Raw genomic sequence first — 18,424 nt, forward strand, 5'->3', positions numbered from 1 at the left:
CTGGGCACATATCCACCGTGTATCCCCTGAATCTTCCAATAAGTAGCAGCTCTAGTTGGTTTCAAAATAAACACCATTTGTGTTTCTTAGTGTAAACTGAGCAAATCAATACGATACAGTATTATCTCTATTTCAGAGTGTTCAATTTCTAACTTGATACTGCCATTCTTTTGATTGATTGGTTAAGTACCGTCATTGGTGTCAACTCTTAGCGACCACATAGCGACCACTCTTAGTGACCATTCTTACAGAAACATTTTTATAAATGCTGTTGAAGTAGTAATATTAGAGATATACATTACTGTATGCTTGACTTTAATAATAAATTCTTTATGGGAATATTACCTTTTGTGCATTTATGTGGTTCCATAGCTTGAATATGGTCACCTTGCAGTGTGTGCGTGCAGCAAATCTTTTTTAAAAAAAACTATTTCTAGTGTGATTGCACTGGGTCACATTCTGTACATCATCCAAGACTGGGGCATGCATGCTGGTTCCATGCTACTCTAAAACCTGTCCACACTTCTAGTGAGTGCAGAGAGGCTCAGTGGCCACTAAAAGGTGCATCCTTGCTGTAGCAACACTTTCCCATTGGGAATGATGGGGAAATTGTCACTACAACAAGAACGCAATTCTTCATAGCCATGGAGCCTCTTTGCTCGTACCACAGGATGGATTAATTTTGGAGTAGCATGGAACCAGCACACACATCCTGCTTTTGGAGTGGTGGGCTTCTACACATAATGTGAGCCACTGTGTTTAATGCTTGTCTATTCATTTCAACACATCTAAAGACCAAAAGCTGTTGATGGCAAAAGAGAAGCTGTAGATGGCAGAAGAAAATGACTGCTGATGAGTGAAAGCATAAGGTAGTGCTGCTGGACAAGTGGCTGTTTATTACAAGTGGGACCTGCAACAAAATGTTGTAGTATTGTATGTCCTCAGCCACTAACAGGAGTGCTCATGGTTAGGGCTCCTGAAGCTTTGAAGTGCAGCTTGGCGCTCACAGAATCCCACAACTTAATTTGCCCATGCACTAGAACTTTTTCAGCTGCTAAAACTCTGTATTTCCTTAAAAAGCAGTTTCTGAAGGCATAGTTGCAGTGAGAAGTGAAAATTGGCCGAGCAGGTACACAAATAATTTAGATGTGAAAGACGGACTCTTGGAATCCCAACACCTTGAGTTCTCCTTCATTTTTGAAATGTGATTTTTGTAGCTTTCTCTTTTGTATGATCACAGAGAATTATATATATACTGGTGTGGCATGTACCCTTGGAGTTCTTTGCTTCCAGTTGGCATGATCCAAGAAAGATTTCAGAATAAAACTGATATCAATAGGGAGATGTTTTGATTCTCCTGTTGAAACCAATGGAACTCAGACTCTGTCCAGATTTTACCAGCTGATTTTACAGCAAATTTATATAGATTTAAGTGAGACGAGGATTAAACTCAAGGAGCATATTACAGAGAAAAGAACCTTTACAGAAGATAGAATAAAAAGAATACTTCGAATATACTTAAATAAAGAAATTTATTTTTCTTTTAAAAAAAACCCAAAACAAATTGGAAAACAAAACAGTGGTTTGATCTAGATACAGCAGCACTGCAATATTATTAGACGTGTACGAAGAATTCAAGCAGCCAGAAAACACAGAAGCCATTATTGTCAGTAACAACCTCAAAATGAAAACTATTTTCATTCAACAATGTAAGAAACTCCCTGAAAATTAAAACAAAATGAAAAACCTTTGGATACTAGAACCATTATTATTCTTTATTATTATTAATTATTATTATTTTTACAATACCAACAGCCACTAATTTCTGTAGTTGAGAACATTTGGTTCCATTTATTATAAATGTATAATTTAACTAATTTATGAAAACATTGTCATTTTTAGAAGTGCCTGTTTTTTTTACAGAGACTATAGCATGATAAGTGCTTTAAAACATTAACTCCTGAATACATTTTTAAAACCGGATCAATGATGTGTGATTAGCAAATGTGAATCTTTTAAAAGTCTGTGATGTGGCTACTCCTAATAACCATCTGCATCTAATCATTTAATCAATAATCAGTTATGGTCAACTACATTATGAAGTCATGACAGTTTTAGTTGCTCAGAAATGCAACAGTAACCAAACCTCCCTTTGGCAAAGATGAAAAATCCAAGGATCCTTAAAAATATCCAGCTATGGCATAAATATACGTGAAATATCCTTACTGTCTTAGTTTCTGGGTAGCAAACCTTGCTGAGGAACAGAGGGCTTGGGTTATATATATATATTAATATCCTTTGATCCTAAATATATGGCACTTACATGCTGAAGAATATGCATAATGTTCAGCAGTTGAGCATAGTTCTGTTTTAAACAAATGTGTGTGATGTATCTAGGAATTTTTATACAGGTGCCCCAACCCAGCAAAGGCATTCTGTGTGTGGAAATAAGCTTCCATGCATCCTGTCCCACTGCATGGGGTCCTACATGTGCAAGAGTAATGTGGGAGGAGAACCCTCCCTTTTCCAGCACCCAGAGATGTGAACATGTTGCTCCTGCTTCTATGATATCACTGACAATTTTTGTTGAAGAGTAGAGGGAACATCTTTGGATCTTAAACATCTGACACGCTGCTTCACAGACAGGCTAAGGGAAATTCCTAATGGGAGAGGGAAGAAATCCAGCACCTGCTTCCCCCGCCACTCAACAGGTTATAAGAACTTCTAAGGCAGTGCCAATCATACACTCAACTGTAAGGAACATAGGAAGCTGCCATATACTGAGTCTGACCATTGGTCCATCTAGTTCAGTATTGTCTACACAGACTGGCAGTGGCTTCTCCAAGGGAGGGGAAAGGTCTCTAAAGAAGGGGAAAGGTCATTCACAGTATTGTGCATGCAGCAATGTGCTCTTATGTGTAAGGTTTTCTGGATCAGGCCCATGGAATTATCCACTTAAGCCATCGGAATAAATATAGGTGGATACCATTTTTATTATTTTCTCCATGCCTGTTGGCTTTAATATTGACAAGGCAAAATGCTTACAGGGCTACTGCTACTCCTATCCCAGCAACTTTGAGTATCATTATAGCACCACTGCAGGAACTGTAAAATGCAAGCTCAGTCCTAAGGTCTTGTTAATTAGTTAACGTTCCATAAAGGATATAGTACGAGACCCAAGCCAGATCATAAAAAAAAGCAACACTGGCATCTGGCAAATTTAGTCCATTCAGGGGTTGTATCAACCTTCCACATGACAGTTTAGTCCCACAGAATCCCTCGCTTTGTCACCTGGCAGCTTCCACATTTTATGAGTTTACTGCTTGGCAGAGATACAATAAGACAATAACAAAATAACTGATTTGATCAAGGACAGTGAGAACTGAATGTCAAATTAAAGGGCAACTCATACTACCCCCCATGCCTTCTTTTATGAGAAGGAAATAATAAATCTGAGACAAATGTACATTTAAAAAGAATGAGTATTCAAAAGAAGGAATACAAGAATTCCAGCTGAAGAACTGTGTAACATGGAAAATTATGGTTCTTTATTTAGTCCTTTAAAAAAAACCTATCAATTATGTGTTCTGCATAATTGCACTAAGTTGCATTCTTATTGCTGTAGCATGTCTGAGTTATTATTCTAAACAACAAAAGCAGCAAGCATTGGTGAAATAACAGTGGAGATGATGAAAGAAAATGTACCTCTTGTGGATTTTCTTTAAGAGGAAAGACTTCATATCTCATACCAAGTGGGCCACTATAAAGGCCTCAGAGGTCCCTTCCTAGCACAAATGTTAACTATGTTCTTGTTAAGCAGTGAGAGATGGCCAAAACTGAGTTCAGCTCTGCCTAATATAAGTTTGGGAAACCATCCAAATCAATTGGTCTGGAAAGACATAAGAGACAGCAGGGAAGAAAGTCTAAGAGGGACTAATGAGTTAGGGCAGAGCAGAAGAAAACAGATCCCAAGTGGAGATAGAATTGAAAAATGTGTGAGGCAGTATGTTGGGGGAGCAGTAGGGGAGAGGGAGGGAGGGATGGGTGGAACCTTCAGTGGATGGAACACTTGTTCTCATTGGGTGGTCCTGTAAATTACATGTAATGTGCTAAGCACAGTATCCCCTTTATCATTTAAATTAATAGTGCAAGCGTTTATTCGAGGAGAAAGTCACTCATCAAACTGGTTTTGAAATATGTAAGCTGTACAGGGGAAAACATGAAATAAATTAGACCACGCTATGAAATATCCAGCTGAACAATGGACTTTATGCAAGTTCTGTGAGTTAAAATAAAGCATTATGATTTCAATCATATCAGCATACCTAGGCTACAATACATTTCTGATCACAATAGTGGTTATGGCAAAAGAACCTATGCCTCTTTGCACCGCTGCTTGTTATGAATGACACCAGGTCTCTCTCTAGTGAGGAATGATATGCCTTAAGGGTAGAACTAGACAGCATGAAAGACACAGGGCTACCAACACAAACATAATTCCTGCATTAAATGATCCTCCTTCCCTTTGGAACATCGTAACGTCCTGTTGCTGTTATGTCAAGTATTTCCCTGACTCCTTTCCAGATCATTAGCTGCCATTCCAGAGAAAATCATCACATGATGGTGTCGTGACATGGGCTAAGTGTCATTACAAGTTAAAGAGGATGCTGGGAAGAACTCAAAATGGGAGTGCCATTTTTGGTAGCAGCCCCCCCCCCCCATCTTTCATAATGCCAGAGTTTCTCCTAGTGAAAAGATGCAGGCAAAAGCCTGGAAACAAATCTTTACATATTGCCACATAGACAGACAAGTATATTATGATCCCAAATTATTACTTTTTCTAAATCTTAAAACAAAGGCATGACTCCTGAGAGTTTATCAGTTTCTTTCAAACATACTATGAGAAGCAGTCCTAAGAAAAATGGGTTCATATGCCACAAGCCAAGATAATTTTGAAATCACTTCATGGAATGTCTGAAATATTGAACCCCTCTGCTGGTCAGAAATATATAGCCCAACTAAGCTACTACTACTACCTAGGGATGTGCATGAACCACAGTTCAAACTGTGTTTCGAGCACAGTTCGGGAGCAGGGCCTGGGAGCTTTAAGGAGGAGGAGAGCAGATTCTTACCTGCTCTCTGCTGCCTTGGGGCAGTGCGAGTCCCAAGAATCCCCGCATGGCACCAGTACATGGCATCTGCACATGCTCTCCTCTTTCTTAAATGTCAAAGGCCCTGCTCCCGAGCTGGGCTTGAACCGTGGTTTGTGCACACACCCCTACCACTATGAAGCTGATATGACTCAAGTAATGCCTCTTAAACATAATGTTGGAAACTATTATTTGTAGCTTCTCTGAGTCCTGATGGCAGAATATTGTCAACATTTGATGACAAATGTGTTTCATCTCACTTTGCCTGGGCGACTCATAGTTCTGAAATTTGCATGAACAGATTTTGTCCATACAGGAACACAGGAAACTGCCTTATATTGAGTCAGACCATTGGTCCATCTAGCTCACTATTGTCCACACAGACTGACAGTGGATTTTCCAAGGTTGAGAAGCAGGAGATCTGGTTTTGTGGTAGCAAGCATGAATCATCCCCTTTTCTAAGCATGGTCCACTCTGGTTGCATTTGAATGGGAGACTAAATGTGAGCACTGTAAGATATTTCCCTTGGGGGATGGGGCCGCTCTAGGGAAAGCATCTGCATGCTTGCATGCAGCATGTTCCAAGTTTCCTCCTTGGCATCTCCAGATAGGACTAAGAGAGACTACTGCCTGCAACCTTGGGTCAAGCTGCTGTCAGTCTGTGTAGACTATACTGAGCTAGATGGACCAATGGTCTGACTCAGTATAAGACAGCTTTCTATGTTTCATAAGACAAACATGAAAATGGATATTCCTCTCTACCACCTTACTGCAAAGATATTTTTAACAATTATGCATACAAGAATTTGTGGTGTTAATTCATTCCGCATGACAAACTAATGTCAAAAGTTTCAGTCATCCAATCAGAGTAAAAGGGAACCCATGTGACTCATTCACACCTCATAACTATAAAGTGGCCAGAGTTCTCAAAGAACTTGTAACACTTGAACATGTTTTTCCAAACTATTTGGCAAGGATATGACGTGCAGGTACATACATTATGTCTCTGAAGTTCCTGGGAAAATGGGAATGGAATAGAAAATACTGTATATGAGGCAGCTGCCATTTAGAGCTGAACTTTGTGACCTTCTCTTCTGCCACTTCATCACCTCAGAAGCAGGAGAAGCCAGAACACAAGAAGTTATACCTATAGCAGGAATGGTGAGGAGAAAGTGCTGGTATGTAAATTGCACCACCCACACCAATTCTGCTCTTCTTTGGTCTGCAATGTAGAAGGGTGGAGAACAGCATAGGCTGTAGATCAGTGCAAAGGGAACTCAGGAGTCAAATGTGCATTAGCACATCCAGTGTGGATCCAGAACCCCTTCCCAACGGCGTGTGCAAACCCACCCAAAGGTGAAATCAACATTTCAGAGACAAAGCTAGCCTCTCAGTATCTTCTTGATTGCAGCAATAAAGGCTGAGCTTCAACATGTGAAGAACAGATGATTGATTATCTGTCTTCTGTGTCTGCAATTGTGAACATTTGTTCTTCCTCGCCTTAGCAATAATAATATAAACAATGACGACCAGTGGGGGCTGGGGAGAGATGAGGGACTTCAAAGAAGATTGATTTTTTAGCAAAAGACGTAAAAGGACGACCTAACTACAAAAAAGTGCAAATAGCAACAGTGCTGGTCCCATGACATTCTGAACCTCAGACATAGTGTATTAGCCTCCTTAGAGACCGTGATTCTTGTGTATGAGTTGCATTAAATGCAAGACTTTTAACAAAACGGAGGGAAGACACTAGTCTGCAGTGTTGCTGTAAACCAAATAGACCAATGAAAAAGAATGAAGTATGCAAAAAAATAAAAAAATAAAATGCCCAACAGAATCAAAATGAAGTGGGGGGGGGAATAGAATATATGAATAATTTTCTACATTTGCGAGGAAAAAACTCATTTTGAGGCTCTGGAAGTCTTGAGTCACTTTTTTCTCTTAAAAAAAAAGTCTTAAAACACATGGCTTTACAAGCTGCTGCTCAGAAAATATACATCCCCAAGTCCAACTTTCATTTAAATACAAATGTACAAAATGTAAACTGAGACAATAGAGAAATTTACAAAACCTTTTCTTTAAAAATAATAAGGACAAAATTCAGTTCTAGTTATGATTCTATTTTAAATACGTGCAACTTGTCATACTCCGGTTTCTATTGCAATGTCCTACAGAGACAACGTTGAGTCACAAGACTTCGAGTGCCACCTCCAAAAACAGACCTGAGAGTAAATTTCTTCATAAAATGGGAGGCTCCACTTGAAGGAACAGGAGGGAAAAATCTCCCTTTGTTGGAGATTGTTGATCTTCTAGCTCAATGGTGGGTACTCTCTCATCCTTGAAGCTCCATATATTACAGTGGAAGGATGTGACGTGTGGGATCACCAAAGGCAAATATAACTAGCTGCTTCCAGTGGAGTTTGAACTGACATGGTTGGAATTTATATGATGATTTAAACTGGCCTTTGCGTTTGGAGAACTCTTGGAATTGTTCTGGTGCTAAAATAGTTAAAAGATGATGATGTTTTTAAAAAATCAGATTTCCAAAACATTTCACATTTCTCACATTTGTTCAAAATTCCAGGATGAAAGGTCTTCAAACCATATCAAAAGCTGAATCCTAACTAAATTGACCCAAGGAGTAAATGCTTAAGCTGTCCTTTTAATTTTAATGGGTCTTCCTTGAGTAAATTTAGCCATCTATGCATCAGGTTCAGACAATGAGACATGTATTCTCGGTGTTGGTCCCAATGGTTGAACACATTCCCTCTGCATCACGGGTGCTCAACTTCGTCCCTCCTGCAGATGTTGGCCTACAACTCCCATAATCCCTGGCTATTGGCCACTGTGGCTAGGGATTATGGGAGTTGTAGTCCAAAAACAGCCGGGGGGCCTAAGTTGAGCAGGCCTGCTCTACATGCTTGCCAAAGTGCAAGTCTGAGCTCCTTTCAGAAGTGTTGTACTTTTCCCAGCTGGCCTTTGGATTTCAGGGTTAAGTCAAGAAAGGGTGGGAAAGTGTCAGTGATTTTTAAAAAAAAGTATATTGTGTTCTGCTTTTTTCTTTCTTTTGCTTATTGCCCTGAATCTTTAAGACAGGATGGGCTATAAATTCTAAATCCTTGGATTGAGGTGCAGAAAAAGTTGCCATGGCATTTTCCATCTCAAGTCTTTCTAGTTTCTCTTTCCTTCTTCCACCTTTGTTCCAGCTGAGTATGCTGCCTTGTCTGTTCATAACTACTGTTCTATGACTTGCTAAAGCCCTTATGACCCCAATATGCATACTCATATGCAATATGACCCCAATATGCATACAAAAGTTTCAAACTTTTGTCCCCAGACTTGCTGGTGGCCTGTGTTTTTTTGAACTCATTGAACAAGATTATTGAAGAATAGTATACTCCTAAAACCCCAATACTATTCTTCAAAAGACGTGTACATATTCTAAAATAAGGGATATTTGCTTAAAATAAGGATGATCTCCTGTATCTCTTTCATCACTTTCAAAGATGTGCATATTAGCCACAATCTATCCACTTATAGTTGGGGAGAAAATATGTGAGTCTAGTTATGTGAACTTAATAAAAATAGATGACATTTCCAAATGTAGTTCTCATATTAACACAGGAACTGATATGCATTAAAAAAAAAAAATTCCTGTTAAATTCTTCCTTGAGTATTTCTTCCTCGATCAAAGGCTAATGAAGATTCCTGTTATACAGGAAAATCCCATATACATTTAGAATGGCTCTTAGCCATGTAAAGACAGAGGCTCTCACCTGACGTTTAAATATTCTGTGCAGCAATCCTTTCTTGGGTGGTTCAGGTGGGTAGCTTTTGTTAAGGTCCGGTGAGATAGTACCGTTTGGTCCAAACACATTTAGTTCTTTAAAACACTCTGTTTCTATCATCTAGAAAATGATGAGAGAGAAAAAGAGACTACATTTGTCTGAACCAGAAGCCTCAGATCTTGAATGTGCTATGCAAAGAAGAAGAAAAAAAAGCCCCTACTCCAAATAAAGCCACTGAAAAGGGTGAAGATGGTGCACCTGGCTAAGGTAGATGACCTTGTTGCTACCCACACATTTCAATACAATCAACAGTAAGTTTATTGTGGTGATTGTCTCCTGGATTTCTGATGCTTTTTTATTCTACCACATGCAGCCTGTCTACTTAATTCTTGGTCATGCATGAATCAGCAAAGTCAGCCTTTTCTGGTGAATATAGCAGAGGTTTTCTGCTGCTGGTTAAACACAGCTGCCCATCAAACAGTAGGAAACAAAGCCAGCTTCATGGCCATGTGCTGAGGGGAAGCAGTTTGTAATTTTGAACCTGATCTGAGGTTTAAAAATATCAGTCTTCTCTGTATGGTGCCCTCCATCTTTTTCTACAGCATCAGGGACAATTAATGAAAGGTTGTTGGGTGGCATAGAGTTGTACTCCAACAAAATATCCTTTGCAGAAATGGCAGTCAGTCAGACATTAAGACTTGGAGTAAAATAATTTGTTGAAAAGAATTTCTCTCTTGGTCAGATCTGTTAGTGACCCTTGGGCTTAGTTTGTTATTTTAGCTAGTGACTGCAGATTGGTTCACTTGCTTCTGCCTATTTGTTCTTTCCTTGCGACAGGCAAGGGTCTGCTTTCTGGAGACATGATTCTACCTCACAGCAGGCACTTAACCAGCTAGTCTTTTTGTCCCTTCTAATTCCACAATTCACGTTGTGGATGAACTGCACTCTGCAGACACTTCTGCTTGTGGCACACTAAAACCATCACTTGCCTTAATACAAGGGTTTCCAACGGTGGGTCCCTAGATGTTACTGGACTACAGCTCCCATTATTCCCAGCCACAGTGGCTCAGCTGTTGTGGCTGGGAATAATGGGAGCTGTAGTCCAACAACACCTGAGGAAAACCCCTGCCTTTACTGATTAGGCATGGTCTGGGTGTTTGGTATTTTATCTATGAAGATTTTTGCTGACATATTGTTCTATGAACAGCCATAACACAGCATATATCTTGTGTCAAACTGATTGCACTGGAACTTATACAAATGTGACTGTGAACGGGATAGCAACATACTAGAATTAGCTTCACATTCTTGAAACACATCCTGTTTCTTCAGAGAAATGACTAAAGCAGAAGTTATTTGATGGCCAGGAAGCCAGCAATATTAGTCCAATAGCTTACGGAAGGATTTCATTGTTCTAGAGAGTGAGGCACTTCCATTGAGTATATTGCCACATTTATTGGTTCCCATGATGTACTGTCAATATACTAACAAATCAATACAATGAGAAAGGAATCTGCCACCCTGCTCATGCACTGGAAAATGTGGTTTATGAGAAGTGCTCATAGCTGAATCCTGAACTACTGTAAGAGGAAGGAAAATCTAATACAACTGAAGGTAGAATTTTTATCTTGAAGTCCTGAAACCTATCAGTGCTTTCCAGTACAGTATGACCAATAAAACCAATTTCCCCTAATGTGGCAAACCACACAGCGATGGGGGATATTACATGCAGAACAAACCAAACACAGGCTCGTTTTCTGGGTATCCTGCAATTGTGCTCCACTATTCACCTACATCACTGTGGCTACATAATGATGTGTGCCTGTGTTGGACTATCCTGGTATTCTGAAGAACTCTTTATCTTCATTCAGCTGCTGCAGCTCGTGCCCATTTTATAGCAGTTTCTCCCTTATATTAGGGTTTATTTTATCTTTATGTGAAGCTCTGCTTACTGTAATAAATATTCAGCAGTAAAATGCTAAATGGTATTGTTAGCTGGGGAGTGTAATCAAGGATCCGTTTGTACCCCTCGTTGCATGTGTGCTCTCTGAAGGACTGGCAGTGCCATATAGATGGAAAATAAACCCAACAATCATGCTTTACGCTGCCCATAGATAAATGAGATGAGCATCCGGGTAATTATAGTATAGAAATCTTTTAACCAGCAGATACTCTTTTGAAAGAGTTCTTCCAAATGCCTCTTTGGATAGCAGCAGGAGAAGGAAGGGCCTTGCCAACACCTGTAGGTTAACAACCAGGAGAATGAAAGAGGCATCCAAATCCCTATCCATGGAACATGGAATCTGAAACAGACTTGAAAGATCAGCTAATCCAATGTCTGCACAGAGGCAGGTTTTTTCTTTCTTAAACATTAATCTATATATAATCTATATATAACCCAGATTATAGTGTAACATGAATAAAAAGCAGGAGTGTCCTAGGAACATCAGGCTCAAGCTACCAATGAGATTGCTCACAAAAGTGATCCATGTTACATACTGTATATCAGACCCTCGATATGTAGTTTGAAGATGTCTGAACCTGTTTGATCACCTGCTAAACACCTGCCTCTTCTTTCCCATTGCTCTGGCATTCTGATCCCAGCAGTCATCATATTATTGATATCATGCATAAAGTTCCATGTTTGCTTCTATGCGGTGGCTTTTAAAAAACCCAATTTGCTTGTTTGGTAACATATGAAATATGGTTGGAAGCTGTGAAAACTTGCTACTCAAAGTAGCAGAAATGTAACAACTCCAAAGTCACAGATCAGAGACTGTAACTGACCTATGGAACAATTTATTTGAGTTACTTTGCCTGATGGAGGCAAAGACAAAAGTTTCATTTGTTAGCTCATCACTGATACTAAATCTAACCAGATCTGAGAAAAGTACTTTCCTAGCCATAACTATGGACATTCACCGATCCTGCAGATCAGTGTTTCCTCTAACAGGGATTCCCAGATGTTGTTGACTACAACTCCCAGAATCACCAAGCAAGAGCCATCACATATGGGGATTCTAGGAGTTGTAGTCAACAACAAAAGGAAATCCCTGTTAGAGGGAACACTGCTGCAGATGAAAGTATCAAGGGACAGTTTGGAAGAGAAAGATGTCTTAGCTCTTCATTATACAGGTGCCATGATCCATTTGGAGAAATGACCGCACCTGAGATCTTAGGATAAGTTGCAAAATAATACAAGAATTCAAAAATGACTCTTGCTCATCTGAAGAGGACATTACTGAAATACCATTTATACTTCCATTTGACTCTATCTTTACTGATGTACTATTTAACTCTATACAACTAAATATCAGGAAAACAACAGAAAAATGCCTATATTATCCTAGGGAGAGTATTTCAAAACCTAGAAAGATGACTATTCCAAGTCCTTTAGACAACTTCAAAACATGCATTTGCTCCTTATGGAAGTTTTAAAGCCTGACAGGGAAAGCAATGGAATAGTCTGATGGAAGATAGATAAATAGATAGATGATAGATAGATAGATAGATAGATAGATAGATAGATAGATAGATAGATAGATAGATAGATAGATAATTACCTCATTTTGCCATGGAATAGACACAGAGCCTGTTGAAAACTTGGAATAGAAATCATCATCTGTTTGGTCCAGATTCACACCCTTGACAGTTGAAAACTGTTCAATGTCCAACACATCTTTGCAGTATACTGCTCTAGGCTGCCCCAGCGGAAAAAGAATATGAAAGAGTATGAATATGTGGATGAAGTGAGAATGCTTAAAAGTAATAGCCCTATTCAGCCATTATGTTCAACACCTGAACAGTGTACAGGTATAGTTATTCACAAATTATGTTGAACACAGGTACAGCAACTACTGTACCTGTCTTCTTTGTACCATGCATTTGAGGGGCCTGCCCCAGGTTCACTTTTAAAATGAATGCAGGTACAGTCATTCACACAGTAACATATCCACTTGTATAGACATCTGTACACTTGTACAACATAATGTCTGAACAGGGCTAATGATGAATTATATTAAGGATTATCTGAATAGTTATCTTGGGAGAAAAAGATGACACTAGCCCTGTTCAGGCATACAGGAGAAATGTTTAGCCCTACAGCACAGCAATACACTCCATGACCAATAATATGCTGCCTGCGCTCTCCACATTCAATGCCTGTCTGCAGAGACCAGCACTGAGCCTGGGAAAACGTTCTCCCTGCATTCTAGAACTCTGGCTGGCCAGGATTCTAGCATGCAGGGAAGAGGTCTCCCTGCTTGCCTCTGCAGACAAGCACTGAACATGGGAAGTTACATAGGTTACATAGGAAGCTGCCATATACTGAGTTAGACCATTGGTCTATCTAGTTCAGTATTGTCTTCACAGACTGGCAGTGGCTTCTCCAAGGTTGCAGGCAGGAATCGCTCTCAACCTTATCTTGGAGAAGTCAGGGAGGAAACTTGAAACCTAGATGCTCTTCCCAGAACTTGAAACCTTCTAGTCTTCCCAGAGCGGCTCCATCCCCTAAGGGGAATATCTTACAATGCTCACACTAGTCTCCCATTCATATGTAACCAGGATATACTCTGCTTAGCTAAGGGGACAAGTCATGCTTGCTACCACAAGACCGGCTCTCCTCTCCAAGACCGGCTCTCCTCTCACTCCCCTCTCACAGTAACTGTGGAGAGTGTTGGCAAGGAGTGTAAAACTAGTGGCGTGCTCCAATTCCCCCTCTATTTGGCTTCAGGCTGAACACCTGAAGAGGGCTACTGTGAACAGCAGTATGACTGAAGAGCAACTAAGAGAAACGTTAAACCACTTTACTTGGGTTGAATTTGCCACAATGAAATCCAGAACTGTGCCAATCAGTTATTTCCTTTAATATGTCAAAAACCACAGTGGGTACTGAGAACCACACAAGAACTTTAAGACTAGATGGAGAAGCCAGGGAAGGCATGAGTCAGAAATGCTGCCTGCTGATGTGGGAGTCTATTTCTCAAAAGAGGAACTTGCTGCATCACTGAGCTTTTCTATGTGAATTAGCGAGTGGCGACTCCCACAAGGTTGGAAATGGACATGGTTTTGCAAGTACGTGCTAGAAGCAGTTTGCCCCACCAGTTATAAAAGCAGTTGAAGGGGCAAAAAGTAAACAAAAAGGACACAATCAATGGTAACTTCTGAACAGGCCTCATTTAAACAAATGCAAGTTGCAGAACTCCAGGGTGGGTTGAGCACAAAGATCAAAAACAGTTTAACAGCTGAAGTCCTATTCAAATGGAAATAAATCTGTAATCAAAATTCAGCATTCCCAGGATTATTCATAATCAAGTTTTTCAAGCAGCATTAGAAACAGTTTTCTAATATGCAGATATCCTAAATAGCTCAGCTTTGATTCCAAAGTGGCTGGCAGTCTCAATATTTTACTTTTTTGAAAAAGGAAAACAAATTGAAAAAGAAAAACCCAAACTGGAAAAGAACACTGAACAACAATTTCACTTGACCTGTCATTTAAGTCAGGATTCAGAGAACCACATATGGTCCAGTGGGGCTTTGTGTTTGTCTCTCCTGAACTGCAGACTCTGTGTTGCACACCCAGCAATCTACCGTGGAATTTAGGAGAGTTTCAAAATTAATTTGGGATATGCATGGGAATCTACTATTCAAAGAAAAATACTCAAATATCCCAGAAGTATCTAAACAACCTTGGCCCAGGATACAAAAAACAAACACACACCAGAAGGCTTGATGAAAAGAAATAAAACTGAAGCTATGTATAAGATTATATTATATTAGAAAAAATGCTAGCCGTATGAAGTTATTATTCAGGGTTGATACTGTGAACTATTTTGTGTCGGGAAACTGGTGTAATATCTCACATTTTGCCACCACCAAAACTGCTTTTGAGCCTGATTAGGGGGAAAAGACCCTTGATTTGATTTTACAAAATAATATGCCCACTTGATATGACATTTTTGTTCACAAGTACAGGTACAGCTGTATACTTCCTATCTGTACCATGCATTTGAGGGATCTGTATCCAGATTAACTTTTGAAATGAATGCAGGTACAGAATATTTTTTTAAAAAACACACATGCGTGTACAGACATCTATACATTTGTACAACATTGTCTCAATAGGGCTTAAAACAACTCACTATGTGATGACTGTCCCTGAAGTTCTGAGTGGTGAGGTAATGTTCTGGAAGTCTAATGGTGAAATCACAATTCACTAAATTTTTGAAAATGTGTGTGTTTGAGGGTGGGGGACCCCAAACATATCTCTGGATTGATTCAGGGTGAAGCAAGAGTGATCTTGCATTCTCAGGACCATTTCACCACAGCACAAGGACAGGACAATTTGCAGGGGTTATCTACTCTTGTATTCTTACAAGAGTTTAATACCAGTTTAACTGTTCTGGCTTTTCTCAGGGAATGTTTGGAATTGTACTGTGTAATGGTGTTGAGAATTCTCTGTTAGAAATCCTTCACTCCCCCACCACTGTACTATAATTCCTGGTCTATACCCTATAGTGACTTTGCCACAACCATCACCTTCAGTCAACTCTTTGACTGAACAAAGTAGTTGGACTCAGGTGTCCTAGATCAACATACGCCTACTTATCTCAAACCCTCGAGGGGAAGGGGGTAAAAGAAAGACTTCAGCAGCAAAAGAAAACAAGCAGAGGGTTAGAGAACGATCTCAAGTGGTGTGTGGTGTACTGCTTTCAAGTTCCACTTCAATTCTGTTATTCTCTTTCAAGCATCACTTACGTCAGGGACAAAAGGAGGGTCCAACATTCCTGCTTCCAAGCGCCTGAAATTCATGCTTTTGAAAAATGGGTGCCTCTTTACTTCAGCTGCACCGTCTTCTTGACAACCCAGTCTCTGCTTCACATCTTTGGTCAGTAGCTGAAGAAGACCAAGAACACTGTAAGAGGGCTCTTATGTATTTATTTTATATATATTCACATACGATAGGACATATCTGTTAAATGTCACAACCCTGTCTACCCTTAAAATCTGGAACTGGTGCCAGTATATAATCTCAATATATAATCTCATTCAGGGGCGTAGGGAGCTTGCCAGTGGCCTTGGGACGAGCTCGACTGATGGCCCCCTTCCCCTGTGGTTGTGTGTGTGCAAGTGCTAGAATGCACTACTTGAGGCATTGTCAGCAGTGGCAAGATGGGTGAGCTGCTGGTCTGCCTGTTGCACTGGGCACTTCAGTGCACGCTGTTGGGTTGGAGCAAATGAGTTCTTTCGTTGCCCGACCAAACTCAATGGCGTGTGAATGAATCTTCCAGTGCAGTGTGCCCGGCATGGGGATGGATGGGTGACTCTGGTGCGCCCCCCAAAGTATGGGGCAAAGAGGGGAGCAACCTTATGGCAGCCCCCAGAAGTGCTGCTCATGCTCAGTGATGGTCACATGCCTGATCTCATTTATTTGTACAGCAAAACTGCTATTTCAATTTCAATTCCTTTATTACAATTACAGATCAGCACAAAAACGGCTACGAGTACCCCCTTGACCAAAAGAGCATTTAGGCCCAGAGTCCCATAAAGAATATGGATGAGCTGTATCTGGACTCAGTCCAGTGGCTGACATCCAGAACAACGGCATGCTTGTGGAATGAGCCAATTCGCGTTTGCTTAGTTGTGCTTAAAAAAAGGGCACTTCTGTGGTTTCGTGCAAAAGCTCTCCTTAAAACAAATGAGGCATGTTGCAATTGTGCAATCACATAGTGTAGTACTAGTTCAGGTGCCATTAGCTAGGACAACAGCTGTGCAATAGCCCATCTTCCCACAATCACTCAGTTGCTTTAGATGACAGTTTGTGTTGGCAACAGACATCTTTGCTCCTAAAGCACAGAATGAAAATGCTATCAGGGGCATAGCTAGGGAAGAGGGGGCCCGTGTTCATCCCTCTCTCTGGCGGCCCCCAAGAGTGAGGAAGATAATGAAGAAAATAGGGAGGGGTGGATCTGGAGGGCCCTTAGGAGCTGGGGGTCCATGTTCTTTGAACCCTTTCGCTCAATTATAGCTACGCCCCTGGCCATGCCTCTTCTGTTGATTAGAACTCATTTTTTTAAACGACACACAGATAGGATTGGTGGTAGGAAAATGGCATCCCCTTTGGAGTCAGTCACTTGAAAAGAGCTGTTTTATTTCAGCTCATAGTATGCCTGGCCCTGATCTGGGTCTCACAGGGTCTAAGCCAGACATGCTGTCCACTAGACATCAGACAGGTTCATCCTACAAGGCAATCATTATAGGAGGGCTCACTCTCCCTGTCCCAAAGTTAATTTTAGGGGATTTATGATGGCAGAAATAATGTGTTTTTCTTTCTCAATTTATGTTTTGCTCGCTTTAATAATTTCCTTGTGAATAACAGAAAGTGTAGTAAGTACAAATGATGAAGACCTGATCAGGGCCTTAGTGAGAAACATTTGGGAGCAAATAGGTTGCTCTGAGCTTTCTATCCAGCAGCCTAAGTTAGGCTCAGACTTTCCATCTCACTGATTTCAGTGGGAATAAAAGTTTAGCAGTTGTTTAACTAGTTCTCATTGAAACCAATGGCTGGATCATGTCCATAATTTCTTATTGCATCTAAAAGAAGTAGGTGGTGTCTTAGCCATTTATACTTCCTTTTAGCATCCCCTAAGCCACTGATATAATGGTTTTCTATTCACCTGACTTCCTCAACTACAATATTTTTGGCTCATTTGCTCCAGCATATTTAATGTTCACCAGTACCCATGCATTTAGATGTGCAGTGGGGAAATGCTTGACTAGCAAGCAGAAGGTTGCCGGTTTGAATCTCCACTGCTACTATATTGGGCAGCAGTGATAGAGGAAGATACCAAAAGGCATCATCTCATACTGGCAATGGGAAACCCCTCCTGTATGCTACCAGGGCTCTGTGGGCACCAGGATTTGAAATTGACTTGATGGCATACTTTATCTTTAATTAAGTGAATAAGTTATGTTCTAAAGAAAGTATGGGCTTCTATAATACTGAATCACAGTAGAGAAAAATTAGAAAATAGCAAATGGCTATAGTTTATATATTATAGGCAAGAAACAATATCTTTGGCTAGCTTGGGTCAGGTGTCATTCCCTGCTAACTTGGCAAAGAGGCACCTTTTAATGTGGTGATTCTCTTTATTTAGCAGGGGGAGAGTAACTGGCCCTATCCACCCCCAACACAGTACCTCCAGTGACTGTTGCTGTTGTCTATCTTGTGTTTCTTTTTAGATTGTGAGCCCTTTGGGGACAGGGATCCATCTTATTTATTTGTTATTTCTATGTATAAACTGCCCTGAACCATTTTTGGAAGGGTGAATATAAATCAAATTATTATTATTATTATTATTATTATTATTATTAACAACAACAATTCTCTTTTGCAGCTTTATTTTAAAAAATTGCCAGAGATATTGCACATGAGAACCACACGCTATCAAAAAGCCTCAAGAGTTTAAAATAGCTCAGCTATCAGCTA

General features: G+C 40.2%; 1 protein-coding gene across 5 annotated transcripts in view; it reads right to left on the minus strand.

Moving 5' to 3' along the window:
• Positions 1–1,513: 1,513 nt before the first annotated feature.
• Positions 1,514–18,424, minus strand: part of GRK5 (G protein-coupled receptor kinase 5) — a 252,331-nt gene continuing 235,420 nt past the window's right edge. For all 5 annotated transcript variants that reach the window (XM_053309322.1, XM_053309324.1, XM_053309323.1 and 2 more), the window contains 4 exons: positions 15,694–15,831; positions 12,501–12,638; positions 8,926–9,057; positions 1,514–7,648 (listed from right to left, as the gene is read on the minus strand). In XM_053309322.1, the coding sequence (XP_053165297.1) occupies positions 7,550–7,648; positions 8,926–9,057; positions 12,501–12,638; positions 15,694–15,831 (507 nt within the window). In that variant the 3' untranslated portion in view covers positions 1,514–7,549. The remainder of the gene's footprint in view (positions 7,649–8,925; positions 9,058–12,500; positions 12,639–15,693; positions 15,832–18,424) is intronic.

Source organism: Hemicordylus capensis, chromosome 3 (assembly GCF_027244095.1).
Source record: "Hemicordylus capensis ecotype Gifberg chromosome 3, rHemCap1.1.pri, whole genome shotgun sequence".
Taxonomy (NCBI): Eukaryota; Metazoa; Chordata; class Lepidosauria; order Squamata; family Cordylidae; genus Hemicordylus; species Hemicordylus capensis.